Source organism: Anas acuta, chromosome 27 (assembly GCF_963932015.1).
Source record: "Anas acuta chromosome 27, bAnaAcu1.1, whole genome shotgun sequence".
In the NCBI taxonomy this organism is placed as follows: domain Eukaryota; kingdom Metazoa; phylum Chordata; class Aves; order Anseriformes; family Anatidae; genus Anas; species Anas acuta.
In genome coordinates, this window is record NC_089005.1 from 3,059,493 (window position 1) to 3,086,678 (window position 27,186).

The 27,186-nt window shown below is 46.3% G+C and overlaps 1 protein-coding gene and 1 long non-coding RNA gene across 2 annotated transcripts in view; one reads left to right on the forward strand and one right to left on the reverse strand.

Moving 5' to 3' along the window:
* ADRA1A (adrenoceptor alpha 1A) overlaps positions 1-13,161 on the reverse strand; it is an 18,863-nt gene extending 5,702 nt beyond the window's left edge. The window contains exons 1-2 of the mRNA XM_068662060.1: positions 12,686-13,161; positions 9,718-11,346 (exon numbers count right to left, since the gene is read on the reverse strand). Coding sequence (XP_068518161.1) covers positions 9,718-10,627 — 910 coding nt within the window. The 5' untranslated portion in view covers positions 10,628-11,346; positions 12,686-13,161. The remainder of the gene's footprint in view (positions 1-9,717; positions 11,347-12,685) is intronic.
* The window catches only part of LOC137845148 (uncharacterized), a 32,136-nt gene continuing 6,417 nt past the window's right edge, over positions 1,468-27,186 (forward strand). The window contains exons 1-4 of the long non-coding RNA XR_011090110.1: positions 1,468-2,060; positions 4,924-5,113; positions 7,095-7,608; positions 23,018-23,167. This is a non-coding gene — a long non-coding RNA (uncharacterized lncRNA). The remainder of the gene's footprint in view (positions 2,061-4,923; positions 5,114-7,094; positions 7,609-23,017; positions 23,168-27,186) is intronic.

Consider the following 27,186-nt stretch of genomic DNA (forward strand, 5'->3'; position numbering starts at 1 on the left):
CTGTGTTGTTAAAGTCCAGCTCCATGGCTAAATCTTGCAGCTCTGATTTGGTTCACTACTTTTTCTCCCTTTTTTGTTGCGTGTCACTAATGTTGTGGTTGAGTCAGAGCACAGGAAAAGGCAGACGGGGTGGGATGGCTCCAGTAGTGCTTGCGGGAGATCAGGGCTGTACCCAGGTGTGCTGAGGAACCAGCACCAACCTGCAAAATGGTCACGGCCTCGTATTCAGAGCCTGCAGGGAGCAGCCACGTGTGGTACCGGTGCTCATTGTGAGCAGAGAACCACCCAGTGCTGTTAGGGCTGTGTTCTTAGGGCTTTAGGAGTCCAAAAGGATCAGGGAAAGTGCACGTTTTACACCTTGCTCAAAAGTCTGAAATCTTAACATGTCTTGACTGGCACCTGGGAAATATTCCTCTATAATCACAGCAAATTGAAAATAAGGAGAGTGGTGTGGTTTGCAGAGAGGCGAAGCTAAAATTCAGGTCCTGTGATCTGTCCTATTCCAGAGCAATTGCCCTAAATACCCCGAGGATGAAGCGCAGAAGAGCCCTGATTTTCTCCCACGGACTGACTCTACCAGGGACTCTCTGGATCTCTCGTGAGTCTGCCCTACTAATGTAGATAAATGTGCTTCATCGGGGGTTCCCAAGCTCAGTGTTAGCGTTGAACTTTACTCCGTGAGACTGGCACTCTATCCTGCATCTCAGGTCAAACACAGACCACCCCATAGGAAGTATATTTATATATACATACGTATAAATATATATGTGTATTGCTGCAGACACGTAGCAGCTGCACTCTGTACATATATTCTGACCCAGCACGTCTCGCCCCACAGCTCCCTTATGGAAAGTATCTTCTGTGGGAACAGAAATGGGATCAAAGAGCCCTTCAATAGTAGGAAACGCTTCTGGGTTTTGTATAATCAAATTAGGGGAAGAAATGCAGAACAGTGGTTAAGTATCGAGTAAGAAGAGACATGAGGAAGGGTAAGAGCCTGCATCTGGTAAGACTTAGACGTTTACAGCCAGCATATCCCAGGACCTGGAATTTGGGGCTGATTCAGGGGGGAAATGAGAATGACACTGTGCTTAGACATCCCTAAAATGCAATAAACAGCCAGAGAAAGAGGAACGAGAGGTTGTTCCTCTTCGCAGGACCTGAATTCAGATCTCTGGGGCATTCAGTGGGGTGTGGATGTTTCTCCAAAGGAGACAGATGGAACAGACAGAGAACTGGAATGGGTCAGTCTGGGAATGGTGCTCTGATTATTTGGATTTTTTCAGCCCTAATTTATGCTCTGTTTCATGTCGTACCCACTTAGGATGGATGATATTTCTGGCAAAGAGCAAACATCTCATCAAGCAACTATTTCCAGATTCACTGTGCGCAGATGCAGATTTAGAAAGCAGATAAAAAAAAAAAAGAAAAAACATGGGAAGGTAAACCGAGATTTTCTTACCTGTGTCAACTTAAATAATAACATTGCTTAACAAATCAATCTAATTGCCAGTGAAATTCTGGCTCCCGTGCTGTCACTGCAGTGGAATGGTTCTGGCTCTCATTGCTAACATTTTTACAACATTTGATATTCCTCCCAAAGTCCTAGCTCCCGGCGTCATGCATTTACAAGAAAACTTCAGCTTTCATTTAAAAGTTTAAAAAAAAATCTGATGGTTCAGGGGATAGTTTGAACAGATTAGTCTATCTCAGTCTGTCTCATGATTTTGTCACTGTGTGACTGGTGATCGTGATTTTTGGAGTCTTTGGGTATAGCAACACTGGAATTACACTCCTTAGCAAGAGCTGAGTGTTTAGCCCTCGTGCATCCAGATTGAAGACAAAGCCTGAAATCTGCTGGGTGGGGTGGCAGAATTATTCATCACCTTTCAATCACCAAATTCTAAATGGCACCACAATGTTTGAGAGGAGAGCGAGTGAGAAGTACATTCGTGGTTGATTTATTCCAGGAGTCTGATGGTGGTGACTACAGCAAGCAAGAACATTTTGAAGACAAGGACGAGTCTCCCTGACGGGTAGTTCATGCTGGAAAGCCATAGGTATGAATCACGAAACGTAGCACAACTCACTCCACATTCTCTCTCTTGTTTTCAGCTTCAGTGGCTATTAATATTAGCATTTTTTTCTGCTCCTTTGCTGGATTATGAGTCAGTGGGACATAACAGTTCAGGATGTGATAACAGCAGAGAACTGTTGGCCATGGGGATGTCAGTGGTATTTTTGCCATTGGCTTCAGGGTTGCTGTTATCAACCTAGGGCAACAAGGCCTTTGCAGTCTGTGTTTACAAAAAACACCCCTTGTGATTAGACAAAAAACTTGCCTCTTGACTCTTCATGGCTTATTTTCTCCCTGTTCAATGACTTAACACACACGCTCACACACAGCCATGTTCCATGACTCAAAGAGTGTTAAATACCCTTTTTTTCTCTAACCTGTGGCTGTCACTCCATAGAATAAGCTGGGGCTTTATTCTATTTTTTCTTTGTTCTTTTTCCCCTTTATTTCTGTTTTCCTTTTTGTCACCGAGGGAACACGCTGAAATGCTAATGAAGGGAATCTAGCTCGGAATATTCCCACAGTGGCTGGAATTCAGCGTTTTCTAATATAAAAACTATTGTTGTCCCAGCTTTTATTCATTTTACTTTATTATGTTATTATCAGCTGAACAATGAAAAGAAAAAAGCCTTTAGATCCTAGCTTCTCAGAGTACTGGATGACCGAGCCATGATGATATCAAGGGAGGGCTCGGGCTGCTTGCATTACTCTGCCTTCCAAGTAAAAGGGTGGGAGGGACAGGAGCATCCTGTGCCTCTCTTTACTACTACGAGACCATATGGCCGATTCTACAGAAGAAAAGGGGTGATTCGTGAAAAGTTTTATTTACCTTCTGTGCAGAGAAATGCCAGGATAATGTATTGCAGTCCCATTGTGCTTCCCTGGAATGCTGGTACAATTGCACACAATTCTCCCCCCCAGGAAAACTTTTGCTTGCTCTTCCTTACTTTCCCCATCAGCAAATTTATTTCCTCTCCTGCCATGTAAACACCTTCACTTTGACACTGCCTTCACAGGATAAGACAGCACCAGCCACTGTGTCAGTATCATCAATCAAAGTGATCTCGATTCTATGGGACATTGCTGACTTGCTGTTCAGTTCCTGCAGTTAACCTGGTACTGAGAGATCCCAGCTCATTTCTGAATCTCCCAGCATCCTAATTCCCATTATACCATTGGTTAAATGATGGGGAATGGATGAATCACGAGCACTTCCTTTTTGTGCCTCTAAAACACCTTAAAAAACACGTTTAAACTGCTCCCGGTTTCTCACTCAAGTTGGATCCTGTCTGTTACTCTGAAATGATGTTCCCAGTTTTTGCTCATTAAAACACCGCTGTCTGCAGGAGTCAGCAGGTAGGGAGCAGGGAGCTGCACAGTGTGAATGTCAAGACAGCAGCAGGCAGTTGAATCCCTGCTATGATGAGATACAGGCGAAAGCAGAGATCCCCACTGTACTTCTCTGGCCCAACTCTGTCATATTCTGGCTGCTGGTGACAAAGGAACATGGCCCAGAGCCCAATTACTTTGCCAGCAAGTGGGCAGGGTGGAGGATGGCTCATCCCCAACCAGTGGGAGCTGATCAGACCGTGTTCTGACAGGAGAACTTCTGAATCGAGACTCGGATGATCCTGAAAAGAACAAGAGGCCAGCAAGCTGTATCTGATGGTTTTTTTTACTGGTAACAAAAATCAGGTGGGTCCTTGAGGAAAATTTGGGATATTCAACACCCTAATAGACAAGTGGGAAGCTTTGTATTGTCCCAGCCTTGCAACGTAGAGGAGGACAGGTCAATTGTGCCTTTGCCAGCATGATTAAGGTAGATGAATTTCCGTATCTGATAGCTTGTAAACAGCTGCAACTTTTTTTTTTTTGGCATGTCTGGTCACCTTTGGCTTCCAAAAGGAAGTTCCCTATTTCCAGCTGAGCTGCCTGGGTATGAACTCATACCTCTGGAGCCCAAGAAAGGTGTTAAAACGGAGTCAGCCACCTTATTAGAGCATATTAAAGTTATGATACCTATAACAAGTGCAACCCTCACAGGGAAACAGATGGATAAATCCACCAACCTCCAGCTTTTGGTGCATGTTCCCACCCCCTACCTGAGACATTGCATCAGTGGCAGAGAGAAAATTGTGTTTTATGCTTCTGGTTTACCTCTAGTAAAAGTAGGCAGTTATCCTCCTGGACTCCAGTTCAAAAAACAACCACAAAACAGTAATTAGAAACCAGCCGCAGACGGGCACGTAGGCAGGATTAGAGGATTCCCTTGACAGGGCTTGTGTCAGTTCACAAGACTAATTTACTACTCTAAATATCCTCCAGCGTATCCTCTTTTCTGCTCTTCTTCATCTTGAGAATGATTGACAAACACTAAAAGCCTCGCTTGCCCATTTCAGTAGCCTGCATTGTAATTTCCCCCATGGCACCCTGGATCACACTTTCTCTTTTGTCTTCTCTCTGTGTCTGAAAGCAGCAGCCACAACCAGAGAGATTTAAGCAAGCTTGCCACAAGAAATGGACAGCAAACCGGGCTCACAGGTCATTAGGATGAAGCATCAATCCTAACACAGGCCTGTTTGTGTCACACCCGAACCCTTTTTCATTATTCCATCAGTTCTGTGTTTGTTTCATCTCAAAATGACCTCTAGCTACTGTTATCTCTGATGCTGAGAAGTAACCTGAAAAGTTCCCAGAGCAGCTCTGGGAGCCCCGCTGTCAGGTGTAACCTCGTCCTCAGCATCACCTTGCAAACTAGTCCCATCGCTCGGGGAGTGCACTCAACTTCCAGACTCGCCTAGTTTGAGCAGTTCTTTTCACGTCTGTCTGTCTATTTCCCTTTCTAGGGACTGCAAGAAGAAAACAAACCAACCAACCGAAAAAAAAAAAAACCACAGCGATGGAGGAAGCAGGCTGTTATTGTAGCACTGCGGCGTGCCCCAGCCCTAGGTGCCCCAACCAGCCTTAACTGCCCTGAGGAGCCTCATCTGGGACCTCTGCCAGGACCTGCCCAGTGGCCCAGGAGCTGCACAGAAGGTCAGGCTCCTCTCCTTGCTCCAACCTGAGTGGTGTAGGGAGGCTCAGGCTTGTCCTTTGCTCGCTCTGCTTTGTTGCTTTCCATTTTTGAGGTGGTTTCAGGACATCAGCTGAACCTGCCAGTGATGCCACCTCTGCCTGCTTTGCTCAGGTACAGTGAGGACATGTTTTTGGTGGGGATGTGGCTGCTGCCTGCACTGTTGTCACCCTGGATCACCCTCCCTCAGGGAGCAGCCCTGCCTTTGCTGCTCCTTGACATTCAAATTCCTCCAGAAACCTGTTCTCAGCTTTCTATTTCAGCTTCAAGCAATCCATAGATTTGTTGGAGCCTCAGAGATCGTGGTTGCTCTACGATAATTATCGCTAATTTAAAAAGCAATATTGATTCATTTAAGGCATCTTTTTTTTTCTTGCTCTTAAAGAGCTTTGGTAAAATGTCAAACATTTGTGTAGAGCAGCAGGATTTTGTTTTTTGGCTGCGTCGAAAACAGAAGTTTTGCGATGAGAAGGTTTTGACTAATTTAGGAAAACTAAAATGCAGTTCTGTTGCTCAACAGCCTTCCTTGCTAGGTCACGGAGCTTTGTTTCCTCCAGTGAAGCAGTGCCTCGTGGCTCGAATACACGAGTGCGTGCAGTAAAATCCCCTGCTCGTGCTGGATGAGTGGGGTGCTGTAGCACAGCTATGTCTTGAGCAAGGAGCCAAACCCAGGCTGACCGCAGCGTGGCCAGCACTGAAGCTTTTAGAGCTGCTCTGGCTACATGGATCACGCAAGGGGTTGTTAGCCAGGGAAGCTCATATGGGCTGGCAGTAAGTGGCTCATAAGTGGCTAGCACTTGGGAACATGGTCGTAAAGTCTTGCTGAAGAGAAATAATGGTCAAAGTCAGAAAAGGAGGCAATGGATGTAGTAGATAATTGGGAGTAAAAGCCACAGAGTGGACAGGGAAGTGTCCTTTCCAGCCACCTTATCTGGAAGGCCGAACAGGCTACCTGCACGGAGTAGGGTGCTCTCACTGTCTGGAGCAAGCAGCAGTCGTGCTGAGTAAGTGTTACACAGAGAAAGTATTTTGAGTTCCTAAATAGGCCAGTAATCTATTCAGCTGATTAACTTATTCTTCTGCTGAGTATGTCCCTTCTACGCTTATCCTTATAGAAAAGGTTGATGCCTGGTATAGAATAAAGAAAGTCGGGTGGATACACCTGAAAATCTGCTTGGGAAGCAATTGCAGAGAGCTGTAGATGCCTGCAAACTTCAGCCTTTCTTTGCAACCTAATACAAGCACTGAAGTGTTAGGCATGGTTCCTCTTAGGCAATGACATTTATAGGAAGAATCTGTGCAGAATTTCACAGCTTTTTCTGTTTTTTTGGAGGAGGATGTAATAGCAATTCAAAGGAAGATTAGCAGAATAAAGAGCACTTCACCCTATCTGGCTTCCACTGCTGCAGGGCAGACAGAACCTGGACTTACTGAGAACAGATATCTTTTATAGATGCCACTGCATGTGAACAAAGGACCTCACAGTTCATGCTGGATCTCAGATGAAACCCCTATTTAGGTGTTGTTACATCTTAACCCATTTCAGTCAGTCTAAGCCTGCCCTAAACTATCAAGGAAAAAGCACCTCTTGTTGCACTATGAAAGTAGTGTGTCTAGAGAGGAACTGAGATTTAACTAAGGGAATACGAAGATTGATTGCAGATTTAATTAGAACTTTCCTAAATTCAGGTAAGTTTTGTTAAATAATTCGTGAGGGTATGTTGAATTCAAAGAAGCTCTTATGGGAAAGCTTCGAGTCTAAGAGCAAGTCCACTGGCCAGAGCTGAAGCAGCAGATGGAGTGCATGCAGCAGTGAAAACCTGACTTCTACCAGGGGAGGTCATCTGTTTGGACACTCACTTTACACAAGTTTTGTGAAGGCTGAGTTTGCACTCCGGCATGCAGTGAAAACAAATCTTAACCTCATTTATTTTCATGCGACAGGATTATCATTCCCTGGCTTGCTCCACAAGCACTGAAGCCAAGTGAGAAGGTGTGTTGGACTTAAAGCCTTTGCACAGCCCCTTTGCCTGGAATGAAATTCCATCCAAGAAGGTAAGAAAGACATTACTCACACAGATTGCCACTGGCAGTCTTACACACTGATTTCAATTAAGGTATTATCTCGTGGCAGGGAAACTCAAGTTGTTTCTGCAGTTATTTCAGTAAAACCTGCTGATCTGGGTGTTGTACCTTTATTCCACTCCTGATATCCTTCTGTTACTCTTGTACTCCCCATACATACACCCCAAAATTTCCACCCCTGTTTATAATGCACCTGAGCAAGCCAGGTGTTTCTTGTTTTACCTCAGTTCTTAGCTGGTGGAGCTGATGCTAATAGATGTGGGGATCGTGAGCATGCTGTAAATAAACCAGTAGTGGTTCCTGATCTGGGGACAGCTGCTGCATAGAGTGGCAAGCACCTGCCAGTCACCTGAAGGGGATTGTGTAGCAAAGGGTAAGAATTTCTGTCTCATGGGGCATCCTTCACTCGTTTGCTTCTGGAAGTCTACAAATAGCTGAAATGACCTAGAGCAGCTGATGGGACTATTTATGCATCTGTCCCATTACAAAAAAAACGCTGCAGGGCTGGGCTTTTGCACAACAAAGTTCTTGTTCTCCAACTGGCTGTATCACAAGCTCCTCGACTGCTACTGGCTTCAGCAGCAGAGAGGGGAGTGCTCTGTGCAGCAGAAAGTCAGCCCTCTGGAGCTAATCTGCTGCGTGATCCTCACTGGACCACTTCCATTACCTGTGCCTGCCTTTGCCTGTCTGCAGGGTAGATCTGAAAATGCTTATCTTTTTGGGAAGTGTTGTGCCTTGTAGAGATGTAGAGTGCCGTATAAAATCAGTTGTGGATGAGTTTCTGGTTTGGGGTGAAACTGTCTGCTTCAGGATGTTTTCTTGCTTGTTTTTGAAGACTTCTCTTGTGCCACTTGTCTGTTTATTTTTTATTTTTGGTCTCTAACAACAGTAACAAGTAGGTCTTGAAAGACTTGTTAAAGGCTTTAAAACTAACAAGACAAGAAAAACTAATAATACAGGGAAACTAACCTCAAGTAAGTTGCCTTATAAGGGATCAAAGAAAGATGCAAAGCCAGTCTTGAATCAAGAAAATTTCTTAAATCCAAAGCAAATTAGCAACAGCTCTGTGTGGGCAACCACATTAGCAAACGAAAAGTGTGTTTGATGCGTTCTCGCAAACCCTTTTTGGGTATGTTTCAGACATCTTGGCAACCAGCATTCCAACGTGCTGACATCCTGGGCAGTATGAGCCAGGCTTTTCAGGGCTCCCCCTTATGTAACATCGACATCTCAAACTCCAGCACTTCCCAGCATTGACCAACACAAAAGATTCTCTAGTGTTTGGTTTTTCAAGTGGCAACATTAGTGGCAGGTTTTTGTGAAACAACCTGGTGTTCTTGGTAAATCCACTAGAGGCTAATTGAAAGAGAGCAGATTTTTATAGGGTTAAAAAAAATAATAATCCCTCAAATCTTTCTTTTAGTGCTTAGGTAATGCTGATTTTTTTTTTTTTAGTCGTGCACATTGTTCCACTACTAGCTAAAACTTCTATTACTTGATTTTTTCCTCTAGAGCGTAAGCCTTTCCATAAGAAAAGCTACCGAAATTGAGCAACTCAGATTTAAGGTTCTGTGTTTCAAAAGCTCGTACTTAGTAGAGTTCTGCACAGCAAACTTTAGGGCAATATGCCACATACACTCAGATATAGGTATAACATTAGTATTCTGCTTTTAAATCCCGAAGTCTCATCAAAGGTGACTGAGCAAGGTTTAATTAAAATTCTAATTACTTTATATTTCAGTGATAGCAAAGCAGAACAAATTTCTCCCCTTTAGAATTGTAACTGGTGAATAAATATTCATAGTCAGTGTGATGGCTGAAATGGCAGCCAGCGTTTGGCCAGTGGGCGCCGTGGGTTTCTGCATAGGATGCGAGCCAGAGAAGTGTAAAATTAGTTTGAAGGATCCTCGCTGCTGTGTTGTGACTGGCCAGATGATAAATTAAAGAACATATTCGTTTGGAATATGGTGTTTCGTGGTGTGAAACCTTCTGGCAGGAGGCTGATTATTCTGCATAGTGGGGAAGCAGGTGCTGAGCGCTTTGGGAAATTTGGTCCCAAGGCTGTAAACTGCTGCTTTGACCCTGAATACTTTTATGTCTTGACCTTTTACAAATTTTTATCACCTGGAAAACTGGCCACAAACTTAAATATACACATAAAGGTACCATTCCTATAGCAGAGTTGGTCAGAAATTAGTCTTAGTTCTGAGAGAATATTTTCTGTATGGAAAAAGGCTGTTAAGATCTGTTCCATTATTTCAGAACTTTGTGCTTCCCTTTCAAACCCAACAAAGCATCTCTGGCTCAGACTTTCATTTTTCGCGTTCACCGTTTCGTGCTGGGGGATGTTTTGATTTTTTGACAGCTTTCCAATGGAAAATGATTCCCTCAGAGCTTTTCTGATCAGCTCTATTGTACGCAGGCCAAAACACGGCCCTCCCTTCAGGGAAGGTGCCCTACAAGCGGATTTCGCGTTACTTACCAAGAGGCATGACTACAAAAAATGGGAGCCAGCACAGAACAAAGCATCCCACAACTATTCCCAGGGTCTTGGCAGCTTTCTTTTCCCTGGAGAACTTGAGGAGGCGCACCGAGAAGTGGTGCTTGCTCTTGGGGTTGGACGCGGACCCACTCGTTTCGCGAGTGTTTTTCCGGTGGATCCGTAGGGTCACTTCTTCCGACCGGGATCTCTCCGTCTTCAGACCGGAGCTGAGCCCTTTGTTTTCCCTTTTGGCCACCACGTACACGCGGCAGTACATCACCAAGATGATGGTGAGGGGGAGGTAGAAGGAGCCTAGGGCAGAGAACAGCACGTAGCCAGGCTCTTCGGTGATCTGACAGATGGTTTCGTCTTCCGGGGCTGGCTCCTTCCAGCCAAAGAGAGGTCCGATGGATATCACCAGGGACAGGGCCCAAACGCACAGCAAAGCCAGGAGGCCTCTCTTCTCTGTCACTATGCTGGGGTACCTCAGCGGGTAGCTCACCCCGATGTACCTGTCTATGGAGATGATACAGAGGCTCATAATGGAAGCAGTGCAGCAAAGGACGTCGACGGCTGCCCAGATGTTGCAGAAGATTCTCCCGAAGGCCCAGTAGCCCAAAATCTCCATAGTGGCTGAGAAGGGCAGGACAGTGGAAGTCAAGAGGAGGTCGGCTACAGCCAGGTTAATTATGTAATAGTGGGTAACGCTCTGAAGATGCCTGTGGCAGGCTACAGAGAGGATAACCAGGATATTACCCAAAACCCCAAAAACGATTAATCCCCCTAGAATAACACCGAGCAAAATGGCCTTGGAAATGTTCACGGGCCCCACGGAGTGGGTGCAGTTGGAGCAGTCAGATGAGTTTCCAGGGAGGAAGACCATGGTGAGTGGCTGACAGTGTTCATGCATGCACTTCACTCCCTTTTCGGGTAAAAAGAGTGATGAGATCAGTTCTCAGAAAGTCCTACAGGCGACATTTGCCTGGCTTTGCTGGGGAAAAGAGTTTTTAAGAAAGTCTTGGAAGTGCAGCACCAGGATTAACAAGAAGGATCCAGAAACAGAATAGAAAACCTGCTTTTATCGCTAAGTTCTCGCCATCCTAGCACAGTTAATAGCCACCATTTCAGTCAAATTTAACCCCTTTGGCATTGTTGTTGGGGTGCAGAAGTGAGGCTGAGGCTCTTTCTCCTACATCCTAGGGTAGTGTGACGAGAAGGATTGCAGGAGGAATTACAGCTTAAAGTCATTTCTGCCTTCTTGGCAAGATTCGATGTTTAAGTACCATAAATATTCCAAAGGGCCTCAAATTTAGGTTTCTCCTAAGAGGAAGTCACTGATGCTTTAATTGCGTTGCGTTAGTCCTGAGCCCATTTTACAAGTGCCTTAGCAGAAACCTGGCAGGGTGAAGGCTGCTGCTGTCTGCTCGGCGGTGTCATTTGAGATACCTGCCACCACCGGTCCTCAGGGGCTGAAGGGTCACTCAAAGCCTCTGCGTGCCGTGGAACAGTTGGCACCTGGGCCACGAATAGAAGTTGGTTTACATCAGCTTCTGGCTTGCTCTGAAGGGGAGAGTGCGGTTTGCCATGTGAGTGACGCAGGCTGTTGTGCTCCTTTCACATTATCACCCCCTGCAAGAGACAAAGACACAAACAATGTGTTTCCCAGAAGCAGTGCTCGCTTACTGCTATGGTTCCCATATAAGAATAGAGCGGGAAGCTATTTTAGGGAGCCTTCCTCAGGCTGGCTCCAGCCAGTGGAACCAACCTTATTCAGCCCAGCATTGTTTAACAACTGAGGGACCAACGTGCAGTTTGTTGCCTGAATTTTCTCCCCAGGCTCTCAGCAGAAGCCTGTTGTCCTGTAGGGACAGCAATCAATCCTAATTATCAGTTCACCTGCAGAGAGCGGCTCGGGAAGGGAGAAACCCGCAGGACGCAATTCAGGACGACAAACTGTGCAGCAGGTTTGTAAGTCCAGAGTTTAACCTGAGAAGTATTTAAGTGACCCCATTACCCATTGAGCTCCTCATTAGTCCAGCTGAACAGCCCATTTTAGGAATCTATAGGGAAAAGCGGTTTCTGCAAAGCTGAAGATGTTGCAAGGAACAAGTTTCCTACTGAGTGGCACAACATTTCAGAGGATCTGGAAGCCAAGCTCAGCCTCAGCTGACTAAATATGGAGAAAGGGTACATCAGATGGCAAAGTGAGGGTAAGCCTGGGAACTGAGACACGGGGGGCACGATGGAAAGCTACAAGTGTCAGCTGAAAGCCCTTCACAGCAATAAGATGCGGATATCGTGTTCCCATCCCAAATATTGATCAGACATCTGGAAAAACCACCACTAAGTGTTCTGGTTAAGTCTAAGCTAAGGTAAGGCTCTGGGAGTAGGAGGAGGAGGTCTTTCAGATGAAGCCCTCTTGTTGCTCCTTACGCAAACACCAAGCAGCAACAACTGCCATGCAGCTGAGTCCCCAAACTGCATTTTCCTTCAGGCAAAGAGGGGCTGAAGCAAGTCTGACTGCAAGCCCCGAAATGCCCAGTTCGCAAGCAGGGGGCATGGGGGAGGGGAGATAAAAGGTATTCCACTGTGGGAATTTGCCTTCCTTGCAGTGAAACAAAATTGGACCTTTGCATTTTCTTTTCCACAAGAGGGAACAAGTTGAAGAATAATTCCCAGAAAGGCAACAACAGATTTCAGTCTGCACATCAATGAAAAGTGGCTAGCACTGAGCAGCTGTAACCACTCTAACCGTGGTCGGTACAGGTGGACAAGAAAATTAAGAAATGATCCAACTTGCTTTTTAAGCACAAGAAACAAAACTTCCCAGCAAGCCAAGGAGACACAGCAAAAAAAGCATGACAGATCCGTGCCTCAACCCCACCAGATAACATCCCACCTGCGGAGAGAGAAGGCTCAGAGCAAGAGCACGTCCCACGCCCTGCTGCCTGCCCCGCTCCACACTCACCTCTTAGTCTCTAGAAGGCAGCACAGCTCCTCTCAGCATCTGGAAGGGAGATTCACAGCACAGCACAGCACAGCAGGCTCCTCTCTTCACGCAGAGATGGGACTCTGTGCCTGCAGATCCACTGCCTCTCTCCCTCTCTCTCCCCCCCCTGGCGTTTTGGTGACTCAGCCTTGCTCTGCTCCCCTGGCCCCCGGTGCCTGTGCGGGGTCTGGCTCCAGCATCCCTCAAAGCAGCCTCCCCAGTTGCGGTGCTCAGCTCCACGCTGTCAAGGAGCAGCAGTAACTTTACAGCCCTGCTGATGTAGCAGGCAGTATCCTTGCCATTACCGTAATCCCCTGCCGTCCCCGTATTGCTCCGAAAGGAAGAGCACGGATCTGCTGCCAAGTGGTGCGTGCGGGGTGGTTTTTTCCATGCAAGCTCCCAGTTACTGCGGAGATCCCACCGTGGAAGCCAGCTAGGAAGCTCCTGCTTGCGGGCTAACAAGTAAATCTTGTTGTGATACAGAAAGAGAGTTGTTTGCCAGATAAATGGAGGATGAAATAAAAAAACAAAGGGTGCAGCCAGGCTGAGCACACAGTCTGCACGCTGGGACAAAGTTCTGGGGTATCCAGCACAGCTAACCTGGAAGTGGGGGACAGGGAAAGCCTGGAGAGGTGGGCACTGACGATTCCTCCTGTTTTTCCTGCCTTGCTTTAAGGAGAGCCACTGGCATGATTTAAAATAGGAAGATTGTAACTATTAAAGCGTACGGTTAGGGAAGCTGAGTGTGAAGCATCTTGGACACAGTGTGCTTCGGAGGAGAGGTTCGTTTCTGCGTGGTTCTTTCAGATGCGTTTTTTAAAAAGTGCCCTGAGTCACTGGTGATGAACAGATGAATATTAAGCAGGTGGCCTGAAGTGAAAGGAGGGGAGCAGAAGACAGATGAGGATTTGACAGCCGGGAGAAAGCCATCCTGCAGCCTCAGGGGTGAGCCACGTGCCAGTTTCCCCACACCACCCCATCCACCTCCTCATCCTGGGCAACAGCCCTGAGAGGAAAGGCTGGGTTCATGTTTCCTGAACTGAGACAACTTTAAATGTGATGCTCAAATCCCCCAGGAGAGCACCAGGTGAGGGCTGACACCACGAGTAACCCTTTTCCCTCCAGCAACCTGGGCTCAGCTTTCTCCTTGGATAGCTGTTGCTGCTGGGAGGGGATGTAAAAACAGGTAACGTGAATGTGTGATTTGTGTGCATGAGGCAGAGTTTGGGAAAGTGCAGTCATCCTTATCCTCTGACAGTTCCAGCTCCTGTGTCATCTGCAGGTTTGATTTTAGAACAAAAGATCCCACGAGAGGAAATTAGAAGGGGGGTGAGGGGAGGGGAGAATTCACACTGACTTTTAGAAGCTTGCGAGCTGTGAGAAGAAGAGATTTGTAAATGCTCAGCCCCCATCCCTCCTCTGCCCTCCTGGCACCTGTGCTGCTTGCCCCGTAGGTGCAAGGCTTGGTTTTGGAGGCTGTTCAGAAGCCTTGAGCTGACAGCAAGCCCCTGCACAGCCCGGACTGACACCCTGTGCCACGATTTCCCTGAGTAACAAAGGATGTCAGGAGAGGGAGAAGCCTAAATAAATAAAGGAAAGGTAGAGTTAGTAAAGATCCTAAAAGGCCATGATTTGTCAAGCCTATTTTAGATGCTTGCCTCTGGATGAGGCAACTTGTGCTCTGTTGTTACACTGTACTATTACCTTAAAGGAGGCTACAATGAGGTAGGGATCAGGCTCTTCTCCCAAGCACCAAGTGATAAGACAAGAAAATAGCCTTAATTTGCATCAGGGGAGGCTTAGGTTGGATATTAGGAAAATATTCGTCACCAGAAGGGTTGTGAAGTGTTGGAACAGGCTGCCCAGGGCAGTGGTTGAGGCACCATCCCTGGGGGGCTTCAGAAAACATGTACTTGTAGAGCTCAGTGATGGGATTTCATGGTGGGCTTGGCAGTGCTAGGTTAAAGGCTGGACCAGATGATCCTGGAGATCTTCTCCAGCCTGGGTGATTTCTGATTCAATCAGAAACTGAGCCCAAATGACTCAGGAGGAGGGATGAGGGGTGAACCCTGCCCAGGGTTTTGCTCCTCTGGGTCTGTGTGACCTCTTCATCCTGGTGGCTGCTTCCAAGCTCTTAAGTGCCCGGTGGAGATAAATTTATGTTCGTAGCTTCAGCTATTAGCGCTGTGCTCAGAAACCATCAGCTCCCGATGAGTAATACCCTTGTTGGAGGACATCTTCCTGGAATGGAGGGAAGCAGAAGGAAGTGCCAGACAGCCCTAAAAACCTCCAAGAAAAATGAATGCATCGTGGTGAAGGATTCCTACAGCCCAGGGCCAGAAGGGGCACTGAACGAAGGACAGTTGATGTGTGTCATCAGGTGAGGAGGACAGGGTAGGATTACTGACCCAGCCGAGTTTTAAGAAGCAGTCTTTGTGCTCAGCTCTGCCAAGATCTGTGCCAGAGCTGTACGTATCCGGTATAAAAGTTCTGTACTAATCAGAAAGAATTCAGGATAAAGCAGTGGGAATGACAAAAATCTAGAAAACGTGACCTGTGGGGCTGGAAGAGGTGGAACTGTTTGATCTGAAGCTTTGCAGCTCTGAAGACAGGGCAAAGGCTGCCTGGAGAGGCTGTGAAATACCCAACACTGGGAGTTTTTAAGGCCAATTAGCCAAAGATTTGTCAGCAGTATTTACTGAGCTATGATCCTCTCTAGAGAGGGCACTAAACATCCTGTAGGATCCCACCCAACATCTTTTTCTGCAGGTAAGATCTGCAGAGAAAGGCCGGGCTCTGCATTCAGGCAGTGGGAAGAACAAGAGTCCTGAACGTGGTCCCTGCTTCTGCAGCAAGGGCTTCGGAAATCCATCAGAGGAGGTCTTTGGCAAGCCTGCTTCCAATCTTCTCTTCCCTATCTGTGGAGTATAATGCTTTCCTCTTGCTCCTCTTATTCATGGAGACTGTAATCCTGAGGGCAGGGTTGTCCCCAGCTCTGTCTAGATAGCATTTATCACAAACAAGCTCCTTTACTTACTGTATTGCCAATTATGTTCATTAGCAAGAAAAGGCTCCCAAGGGAGGGCTACAGGCAAATGGTGCACAGCTGCTCGGTCACTTCCAAGCCTCTGGTCCTCTTTTATTCCCTAGCTTGGTTAAAATCAGAGCAGGGTTGGACCAGATGGCCCCAGAGGTCCCTGCCCACCTTTGGTGTGCTGGGATTGTCTGAGACCAGCAGTGGAGTAACTTCAGGAGGTGCTGCAGGCTTGGATAAGATGGGAGCCGTTCACCCGTTCAGAAAGGAATGGAGAACACTGCATTGAGATAGCAGCCCTCGGGGTTTAGTGGGGGTTTAGCTTATGCTTGGGTGAGAAAGAAAATCCACTCGAAGGCAAGCGATGTTAAATGTTGCCTATTAAACTTCAGCTCGAAGGAGGAGTAGTCCCATCCCTCTGTCTTTTAAGATTAGGAGAGCCCGAAGCTCAGAGCATGGCCGAGTGGAAGATAAATGGGGCTGAACATTTTCCAAGCAGATCGGTTTGCTTGTTTATATTAAACACGTTTTAATAGCGAGGTGTTACAGGTGTCTGAAATTTTCCATCCTGGGATTCACAAGGACTTTTCTCACCATGCTGCTGAATCACTAAGCAGAGGCTGATTACCAGGAGAGGCAGAGCCATGCTTTGCATGCGGCTTCGTTAAAGCTAACAATAATTTCTCAGCTCGCAGCAGATGAAGATTTGGGCCACTGGATTTTGTGTCTGGTTGCGGGTCTGAAGACCTCCTAATTAGGGCTGTTGTTAAAAGTTTATTTCCATGCAACTCATGGAGAATTTCCCAGTCTGACTTATGACTTGGGTGCTCTGATGAAGTCTAACCACGTATGGAGAGCAGTGCTATTTCGTAGCCTCGGGAAGATTGATTTTCACCTACTGCTGAAACAAATCTACCCAGAGCTGAGTGCCTCCTTCAGTTTTCATTCCTTCTGCTTCTTTCTTGTTTACCTCCTGTGTCTTGCTGGGCCCTTTCCCATAACATTACTGCTGCTTTCCTGCAGTGAGACTTTATGCCACTTCTCCCTGCTTTAGCTTTGCCTGAATCTGCAATATGTAAAGTGGTTTAGGGGAGCAGAAGGTGAGTTTAAACAAGACAGACCGAGCTAAGTAGGATTTAAGTGCTTCGTTCAGGTTTATATATGCTGCCTGCCCACCTGTGAGAAGCAGGGGGATCCAGTGCTCTGCAGCACCTGCCTTCATGCTGCTGCCTGGATTTTTCTCCCTGAATCTCCCTTCCTCCTTCCAACTTCTGGCAGGTGAGGCAGGATCTTTGTAGAGCCAGGGCTTGTGCTTCCAGTGTGGCACACACAGCTCTGTGTACAGCAGCCCTTACAACATCCCTGTGACGGGAACAATACCAGGGTGCTGCTTTATCTCGCCCAGATCTGAGCTAGATTTAGGTCTGGTCTTGTGCCTCAGCACTCGCTGCAGGCCTGCAAGTTTTCTTTCCCATCCAAAGCACACAGCGCAGCTCTGAAAAAGCCTTTGGGAGAAGTCGTGTCTTTATTCAGAAACATTCCCTTAGTCCAGCAGCAGGGCTGGAAGGCACCACGGGCTTTGTTTGTCCCCTCGTGTTGCTGTGAGTGTTGGCTGGTTGGCCAAGAGCAAGGCGTCTTCTTGCCATATGGCCACATGCAAGTGAGACCTCTGCTCAGCCTCCACCTCCCCAGTGGCCTGGAACAGCAGCTTTTGCCCGAATAATCTTCCAACAAAGCATAACAAGAAGTTCCAGCTGATACATAGAGCCTCTCGTCTCCGAGGAGCCCGTGGTACTTGTGTCGGGAAGGAGGGGCGATGCTCGTGATCCTGCAGCCTTTTCCACGGGCTCCCAGAACTTGTCTTCTGAGCTTACTGGGCTTACTGTTAGGACAGAAACTGCCATGGCAAAATAAATCAGTGCTCCATCTCATCGGAGAGCCTGTCAAATAGGGGCCAGCACAAGATGTTCCAGAGAAAGAGATGGAAGCAGTGAGCGTGCCATGACTCCGCAGCGGGTCCGACAGGCAGCAGCATGCATGGACAAGAGCACTGTAGGGTAACCAGATGAAAGGGAGATGACTTCACCTTCAAAATCCAATAGATTTGTTCAGTAGCTGTAGTACTCAGCACTGATGCAGCCTAAGGTGGCCACAGGTCACTTTTTTTCTGAATTAACAGATGCTCATCAGATAAGTGCCTTATTAGTAAGTGGAATCTAGCCAGGAGGACAATGTAGCAGGCATCTCCCTTCTGGCGTCAAAACACAGATCGTATCTAACAGATCCGCTTGCCAAATCTCTTCAGGCTCTTTGCTGTAGACTTGATGACAGAATTTGGCTGCATCTTTAAGCCTTGGTTGTTCGAAGCTGGACCAGGAGCAAGGGGACTTTGTGCATCACCAAGCAAAACTTCTGAGGAACAGAAACCCCGGTGCCTGTTTCTCCCATTCCCATTTTCAAGATGAAGCCACCCAGGTGCTCAGCCTTTTTAAGGGCTTTCTTGTCCTTTTGTGTGTTTTTCTTTTTTCTTTGTTCTTTTTTTCTTTTCTCTTTCTTGAAATTCAGGAGTAATTGCATGAGCTGAACCAGCACAATGCGGCTCCCAGGTCCTGTCTGGAACCCCTGCACGCTCTGCCCTGGGTTCTCGCCCTTCGGTTCAGCAAAAATGACTCATCAGCAATTTTGGAGAGGATTTTACCTGAATTTCCAAAAGCTGATGAAAAAAAAAAAAAATCTATAAAAAGCCACAGCTTTCACCTTCTCCAAGGCAGCCTGCTGCCCTGCCAGCCTAGCCCTACAGCTGATGCTTTGGGGCAGACGGGTCGGGAGCCATCCCATGGCTTTTTTTTTGCCTAGGCTGAACTCTCCTGCTCCTTCTGACACATCTGCTCGCTTCCTCACCCATCTGCTCCATCATGTCTTGAGCACCACGGGGTCGGAGCTGCCGTTTTACTTCGGGTCTGAGCAGAGCAGAGCATGCTGTGCTCCTAATTAAGATATTGAGGTATTGCTGCACCACCACCACCAAGCAACTGCATTTTAGGTTGTTTTTTTCCTCTCCTGGTGGCTCCTTCCTCTTAAGGACTTCCAATTGCAAAAGGAGCTCGCCGCTTCTATGTGCCTTGTACTGTGACAAAAATCACTGCTCATTTCTTCTTCTGTTCCCATTAATTGCCTTAAATTATTTCGGCCTATAAAATTATCTACAACTTGTGTCTTGATGGCAAACCAGTAGACATAGGTGTTTGAGAGATGCTAGGCAGAGTTTTTCCCCTTAAAGCAACAAGCTGTAGCTTTCTTCCGCAGTACGTGAGCATTTTAGTAATAAGTTCTTTCTTCTGCCTCAGTTTTTGTCTCTCTAATCATTATTACTAAAATACACACACCAATAATTCCCTTCCTCTGAGCCAGCCTCTTAAGACTGCATAATACAATTACTGCAAATTAGCATCTTATGAAAAACAAAGAAACAGCACAAAGCCCAAAAACCCAAACAAACCCTCCCAACTGCCTGACATTTATAAACTCTCCTTAAAACACTAACAGGCGAGAGTGGTAATTAGATTTGCAGAGCAAAATGTTTTTACATGTGAAGGACTTTAATTCAATAGCTCTGCACATTTTATTTACGCTCGATCTGTGTCCCTGGAAGATTTGCAGTGGAAATATCTTTTCTATAAGGTTTTTAGGTGAAGGAGTGATGCCCTGTGTGATTTATTGTCCTCCAGAGCCCTGGGGATGAGGCAGGTGAGGAAAAAATCCTCACGGTTCAGCAATGGGGGAAAAAAATGAAAAAAAAAATCCCATAAATGAAAATATTTATATTCTTAATTTTTTTTTTTTACTACTCAGTGCCCATTCTTACTAATGTAGGAAGATAATAGTAAAATTGCCCTAGGCTCGGTTAGCAAATATGAGCTTTTTGTGAGGATTTCTAGATGGTACATGATGGGTCATCGTGAAACAAAATACAAGCCCAAATACACAATTTGTCCATTTTTAACATCACGTGGATTAGGAAGTGAGTTAAAAATAGGTCAAATTATTGAATTAGTCTCAGAAGCTCTTCAGTGTTCATGCAAGACATGAAGAAGGTGCTGGAGCAAGTTCTTTCATTCCTGATCCTATTTTGGTATTTTTGAGCCTCCGGAGTACCTGTTTGTAAAGCTGCCCATAACAAAAGTTCCCCAATTTATTTATTTTTTCATGCTGATGAATCAAAGGTCAAAAAAGGAGCAATTTTTCTGACATCTTTCACTGTCACAGGAATTACTAAATAACTTAAATGTAAAATGGCAAAGTATTTGGGGTGAAAGCACAAAAAAAAATTGTAGAAATTGTTTTATTGTAAATCCAATTTACAGGGAAGAAATGATGTACTGTGCTGTCTGCTGTTCTTCAGACCCAAGCATAACTGCAAGCAGATTTCCAAGAAACTGAGTGCAATTACAGGAAAATGTGTCCTTCTCACTGATTCTTTCTAGGGACTAATTGGGCTCCATACTGCATAACATCTATAAATGTGAAAGGAACTGGATTATTCCACTCATACAGACAGGTTGTCATCTAGAGGTTTGGAGTGCTTGTTGCTGGGGCAGTAGAGCAGAATTCTGGGTTGTTTTGTGCCCTTGTGCCTGCTGGTATCATGTGAAAGAAACCAAAAAAAAGCCATGTTGCTCCTGCAGTGATGCTCAGGATTCGTGTTCAGGTCCTGGCACTGGTGAGTCAGCATTCGGAGTTGTCTTCTGGTTGCTGTCTTAGTTCTCTGACACTTGCATTGCCTGTGTGTTGAGATAGGCAGAATTTATTGCCACTGAAATCACTTTCTTAGTGCTACGTGGCTGTTACCACCTCATAAACGCCATCTTATTTCAGAGGCATGGTGCTGGTGGTTCCCTTGATAACTTTTACCATCTCCCCACGGCACATTCTGCTTGTCAAGGTTTTTAACCTTTTTTTAAAGTGTTTTCTGAGTTTCCTGCAGGGTGTGCAACTGGTTTGGGCCTGTGGGAAGCAGTTCTTGATCTTGGAAAAAGGATCAAGCAATGAGGCATCCTTGTAGCTGCTCAGCTTGGAGCAGCCTCCCTCCTTTACACTGCTCACTAGTGAGGACCGGTACAAAGGCAGACGTGTTCCTCATCACCCTTGTGTTAATAAATCCCCATCCCCAAGGGCTTGCAGAACAGGAGCTGGTGATGGTGTACGTATATTGGACTGCTTGCTCATCTTTTAGTGGGCCCCCGTGAACGTGCACAGATTTTCCCAGGCTGGCTGGTGTCAGAGTGCCAGTGCACGCTGCTTTTTGGCAGGAACCTGGGGCACGATGTTCTCTATAGCCTGAAGGATGGACCCAAACCAAAGCGATTTTCCCCTCCAACATTTTCCGTGCACAAACAATACACAGAATTCCTCTGACCGAACGTCAGAGAAACCAGGCTCGAGTGCTGGATTTCACTCTGCAGCTTCGTCCTAAACTTAACGTGGTGTGGGGAGGTGGAGGAAGCAGCCCCATCACTTATTTTTAGGTGCCTCATTCTGTTCTTAGGCAATGGGAACAAGTACATCACTGGCTGAAGCAGCTAGAGCAGGAGACTGAGTGCTGGCTGACACAAGTTCTTGTCCCACAGACTGGAAAATCCCATGCAAAGGACGCTGATCCAGGAGCAAATTGAATTTAGAAAGTGTCTTTGAGAGTGGGTAGGGAATGCTGCTGCTGCTGCCTATTTGAGCGTTGGTTTAGCAGATGCTGAGGAGGGGAAGAAGTCCCTCTTGCTTAGGACTTTAGCATGATTTGCTCAGGAGAATAATAATAATAATAATAACAATAAATAATAATAACAATAATAATAGAGCTCCTGGTGTCTTGGAGCACGCTGCTGCTGGATCTTACACTCACAGTGCTCCAACACGCTTGGGCTCAAGCAGGGATTCATCTTAGCAAAGAGGTGAAGGTGATCAAGGAGGAGCAGCTAAATGAAAAAAGTTGGGCATTCAGTTGCTTAATTGGGTAGAGAATGAGTAGGATCTCACAATATATATATATATTTTTTTTTTTTTTGCAAGTGAATTTTCTTACAAAAACAATACTCAGGATAATAAAAAATGACCGTGCTGATTTCCCAGGGGTAACACTAACCAAGCAGCATTACTAAGGAATAAATTAAAAAAAACAACTTGTGTTAAACACTGTAGCTCTCAGGGGCTGGCAAAGTATTCATTTACTCACATCACCTGAAATTAATTGCTTCTTGCGGGGGGGGTTACCTACCAGACTAAAAATACACCTCAAAAATCAGTTGTGAAAGCTACGTTTTCTTTTAAATGAAAAGAACTATTGTAACTGCATTTTCCTGCTTTCATTCTGCCTGATGTGGGAGACTATTAGTGAGCTGAACTATAAATGTTTCGCTGATAGAAAACTAGAAATGAATTGTTGTTCCTTGCAATTTTTGCCTCCCACTCTTTACAGCATAGCAGAACACAAAACTCTCAAATCATCAGAATTGGATAGGAACTGCGGGGCTTTTTTTATTTTATTTTAGAAATTGAGTGTCTGGAGTGATGCACGGTCTTTTCAAAAAAAATAAAACAAAAGTAAAAAATTGAACTCTAGGCAGAAAACGAAGGTTTTTTTTTTGCATGATGCCAGTGCCAAGCCTATAGGAAGGGTATTCTGAGACGTTTCATAGATAAGCAGGAAGCCCATAAGAAAAGAAGCAGTCGATGAACTGGAAAGGTATGCAGCATCCATAGCCACCGAGGGAAATTCAGATGGAAAAGCTCTCGCTAGGGCGAGTTAACGCTTCAGTCAGTCAATATCAGCAAAACTTCACAGCTATTTGTGCAGTGAACTATCTAGCAGGAGGAAAGCTATCAACTATCTGTGCTGACTTCCAGTGGTTTTTGTCCAAAAAGTGCAGATTATTGAAGGCTTGGTGTTGACCTGGCAGTCGCTAATGGGTAGCAGACAAAGCAGGAATTCTCTTTAAAGCCGTCGCGTGGACCTGTGTGTGTACGTAATCCCCTTCCTGACCTCTGTCCAAAAATATTCTTATTAGAGCCCAGTAGGGGAGGATAAACCCATTTTGTGGTAACTGCTGAAGTTTCATGTTTCAGTTTCATCCCGGTTTAGAAAGCAGCAAAGGCTTTCTCCAAACCAGAGTGGCATCGGTTCTCCTTTTGTGCATCGCTGCTGCATGGTGGATCGCGCGAACTCAGGAGCTAATTCTAAGCAGATGGACCTGATTTTAGTCACTCTTTTTTTTTTTTTTTGCCAGCTCCTCCATTTCTGTGTCAGCAAGAAATCCAGCCACATTGGGAAGCGTCCTCCTTTTACTTCTATACAAGGCAAACCCAAGCGCTTCTGCTGTCGCATTTACTTCTTGGCCCCCGTGAGTTTCAACCAACAGCCACGGCTTTCGCTTTAGGTCAGTGTTCAAGCAGTTCCCAAGCTTTTCTGCCTGCTCTCATTGAGCAAACAGTGGCTTCATATTTTCATGCTGTAAAACTTTTCCTGTTTCCTGGCACTCGGTGTGCGGGCACGACGGAGCTCTTAAGGGGAGAGACCGGTCCACGCTGGGCATTGGGAATGCACCAAGCTGGGAGGTTAAAGTATGCGTGACACAGAATCAGGGGGTGGTTTGGGTTGGAAGGGACCCTTAAGGGTCTCCCAGTTCCATCCCCCTGCCATGGGGGTGTCGCTGTGGCTGGACCAGGCTGCCCAAAGCCCATCCAGCCTGGCCTTGGGCACCGCCAGGGATGGGGCAGCCCCAGCTTCCCTGGGCAGCCTTCCATCAGCGTGCACCCAAATGTTTGTGCTGGAAAGTGGGTTTCTAAGGATTTTTATTTATTTTTACCATGTTAAAGTAATAGCAACACTAGCAAAATCAATCATGCCTGAAATTCAGACTGAATTTATGCCTGCACAATAAGCCACAAAGCTATCTAACATTATATGTTTCTGTAAGAACCCCTGCCATCCACTGACAGCACCCTAATGTAGTAGTCCCACCTCGTATGACATCCCTTTCTGGATGGATCTTCCCTTTTAAATCACATCCTGGTTTCTGGGATACCCAGCCACAGGTAACTTGTTGCCGAAGCAATGCGTCTGTGACATTATCCCCTTCCCTCTTTGCTCCCTGAGATTCCTGTAACACAATATTGTGTGGGGAACGTCTGCTGTATCATTCTTTTAATTACTTTAATTTTCTAGGTGTGTAATGAGCGTAGAAATCTGCTGGTTCAGCCCAGCAAACTGTCCTGTCCTTTGAGCAGGGCCCTGCTGTTTGTGCTCTGAATAGCAAAGCACCAGGACAGGAGCTGGCTCCATCTCACACTCCCTGGCCATTCACTGCATTTACACCCTGTTCTCTGCAGGAACATCAGAGCATCTGGAATAAATCAGGTCTTGGAAGCCACTGATTTATGCGCAGGCTCCAGTTTGGGGGTTTAAATGATGCAGGATGGTGTGATGAAAGCCACCCAGAGCTGCCTTGTTTCTAGCTCACGATTTAAAGACTAAAAGTCTCACCCATCCTTCAGCTGTCCCATGCCTTACAGGAAAGGGAGGCATGTCATGATAACAGGGGAGGCAGCTCCAGCACTGCAATACTTGAGAACCCAATGAATATTAAGCGAGTGTTATTAAAGTTATTTAAGTGTTCTTAAATTATTCTGGGCCTATAAAAACCGGAGGGAGATTAAATAATGGCTTCTGGGAGGAGAGGATTGATCCCAGGCATCCCAAGTAACCTTCTGCTCGGTCCTTGGGGCTTTTTCTTTCTTGCTGGTGCCCTGCATCTGCCGCCAGCTGTAAAGCTGCTGCTGTGGGTGCTCAGCAAGATGTACAGCAGCTGCGCCGTGCAGACCGATGCCCTTGTCACAGTCAAATGCGATGTCTTTAAATCACATTTAAAGCTGAGGAATACTAACAAGGGATAGGGGACAGTTGTTACTGGGCTTATTCTCTGGCTATGCACTTGTATTTATTTTTCCCTGTGCACTATAACATCTTTCACAGACGTGGCGTTTATGAGAGATCAGTATAAAGAATGGCAGAGCAGTATAGGAAGAGCAAGATTTATGGTTTAGGTGCAGGACCGGGGACAGGCAGAGCAAAGCCCTCTAGTTTGAGTGGATTGTAAAATGGAGATAAAATGATCTTTCTGTAGGGCTACTCCTGAGCTAAACTAAATATGAACTGTGAGCATGATGAGACAGCCCACAATATAATACTCGGGACCACTTGGTTATTATTTTTATATCATCCAGCTTGTCACTGGCTTCTGCGTCCCATATCCCTGCTTCTGTAGGTGCGTGCAGAGCGGTTCCTGGGCGTTCCCAAAGCTGGGACTGGGAATTCAAAGTCTCTTGTGATGCAGAGAGCCGGGACGAGGAATGAAGCAACCATAATTCCGAAATGTCTGTACTTTTAGGGAGCTGATTTGTTATGTGCTAAGCGGTGCCTTGGGAATCTCTTTGCTTGAAACAAACCGAGGCTCTCTGGCGTTCGGCTGGCAGGCTGCTGCAGGGCTTTAACATCTCAGAAACTGCTCATTTGTGGCTGGCTAAAATTTCATTGCGACTCCATCAAGAAAACAAGATGGAGAAACAATTAAAAAATATTCTAATGTGTGTGAAGGGGGTGGCGGGGAGCAGCGCGAGCTCTTCCAGGCTTGCAGGTTTGAAACTGATTCCAGGCTTACAGATTTGACTTACATTTGAAAGTCTTTCCTGAAAAAAAAACAACTTGTTAGGGCTCCTGGTGGCTCCCGAATTCTCCTGTGCAGCGTTGTTGTGGCCGGGTGATCGCCGTGCCTGCAGAAATCGTGGTGCAGTTCCCTCCAGCTCAGCCCCAATTTCTCTGTTTTTCAGACCAATCTGTTTGCGAAGCACCACAAGAGGCAGGCATTCGATCATTTGCGGTGGGAGCTGAGCTCAGCATCTAAAACAGCCGCTTCCTGGGACATTTCTCTTTATTCTTGACTAGGACATTGGCCATCCTGGGCACTCAGCCTTGCCCCAAGGCAGCACGTCTGACTACAAATCTCCTTCTGCTGCATCTCTGCTTTCTGTGCTGAGCACCTAGACGATTGCGTTTCATCCAGAGGAACGTCCCTTGCCTGCTTAGAAGCAATGTTTGGATATTACAGTAAATATCTCTTTAGGTAAAAACCAATTTAAGCAGGGAGCTGAGCAAAGTTATGAACAGTCAAGCGGGGCTGGATCCAGTCATTTACTCCCAATGGCTCAGGTTGGGTAAGGCAGATTTAGCTGTAGGAAACGGATTAAATGATGGCCATAAGGCATATCCGAGAGGAAAGTAATGCGTCCATTTTCCATTTTCGTGAATTTATTGCTCCTTTAGAGATGTTCCCAGGGCACCAGTGTATTTGGGAATGACGGCGGTGCTGGTTAGCAGCCAGGCGCAGCAGCAAGCCCTGATCAAGCCTGGCTTGCCAGAAAGGCAGCGTCTTGTGGTTGGCCCAGATTTTTCTTCTGCCTTCAGAGATATTTCCTGCCGTTGACTCATCTGCGTCTCTGCCCATGACTGAAGACTCAAAACATCAAGGTCAGGAAAGCACGTGATCGAGATGCTTATCAAGACCTGCCCGGGCAGAATTTGGCCAGAAAACCCATCGAGAAAACAGCGAGACCGCACGTGAAACTGCACCAACTGCTAGCTCAGGGCTGGCTCGGACATCTCTTGGTTGGTACCTTGAATTCAGAATGCTTTCTCCTGACAGACACGGGGAGAGCGGATAGCCAAAGCAAAATGTAGTCAACTCTAGTTGTCTATTTTTAGAGCTAAGGGAAAATAACTGGTTCCAGAGCTGAGCGGAGACGGACATTACAGGCCTGACATGCATTTACTCTGAGGACTTGCTCTTGGGATGGAGCAGGGAGTGGTTTGATTTTATTAATGTGAGACAGTCAGAAAAGATGGTAGGGCACGGGGTCAACAAGGGCTGTCTGGCTGGCAACTGGAAGGGTTTTGAAAAGCCTGTGGTTTAACCCTGGATGAATTTGATTTTTTTTTTTTTTTGGAGTGTTCTTCAAAAGCAAACCTCATTGCCATGCAGCAGGGATGCTCACAAGTCCCACGCTTGCACGAGCAGACCCGTATCCGTGACTGCTGACCAGCCTCTGTCTCCAGCCAGGGGCTCTGAGACCCTTCCAGCCTCCCTGGGGGCCAGGAGAGCCTTTGCTTTGTGTGCAAATTAAACCCCAGACAGTCCTGAAAATGCCAGTGTGTGGCAGGTACACAAACGCAGCTTCAGCACTTCAGGACTTTTTTTTTTCTGTAAAATAACTTGGCTAGCATAGCAATCTGCCACTCACCAGATAGCGTTCCTGCCATCCCCAAAAACATTAGAAATAGAAAGATATTGGATTGTGCTGCTAGAGTGGGCTCCAACAAAAAACTGCAGACCGGAGAAATATC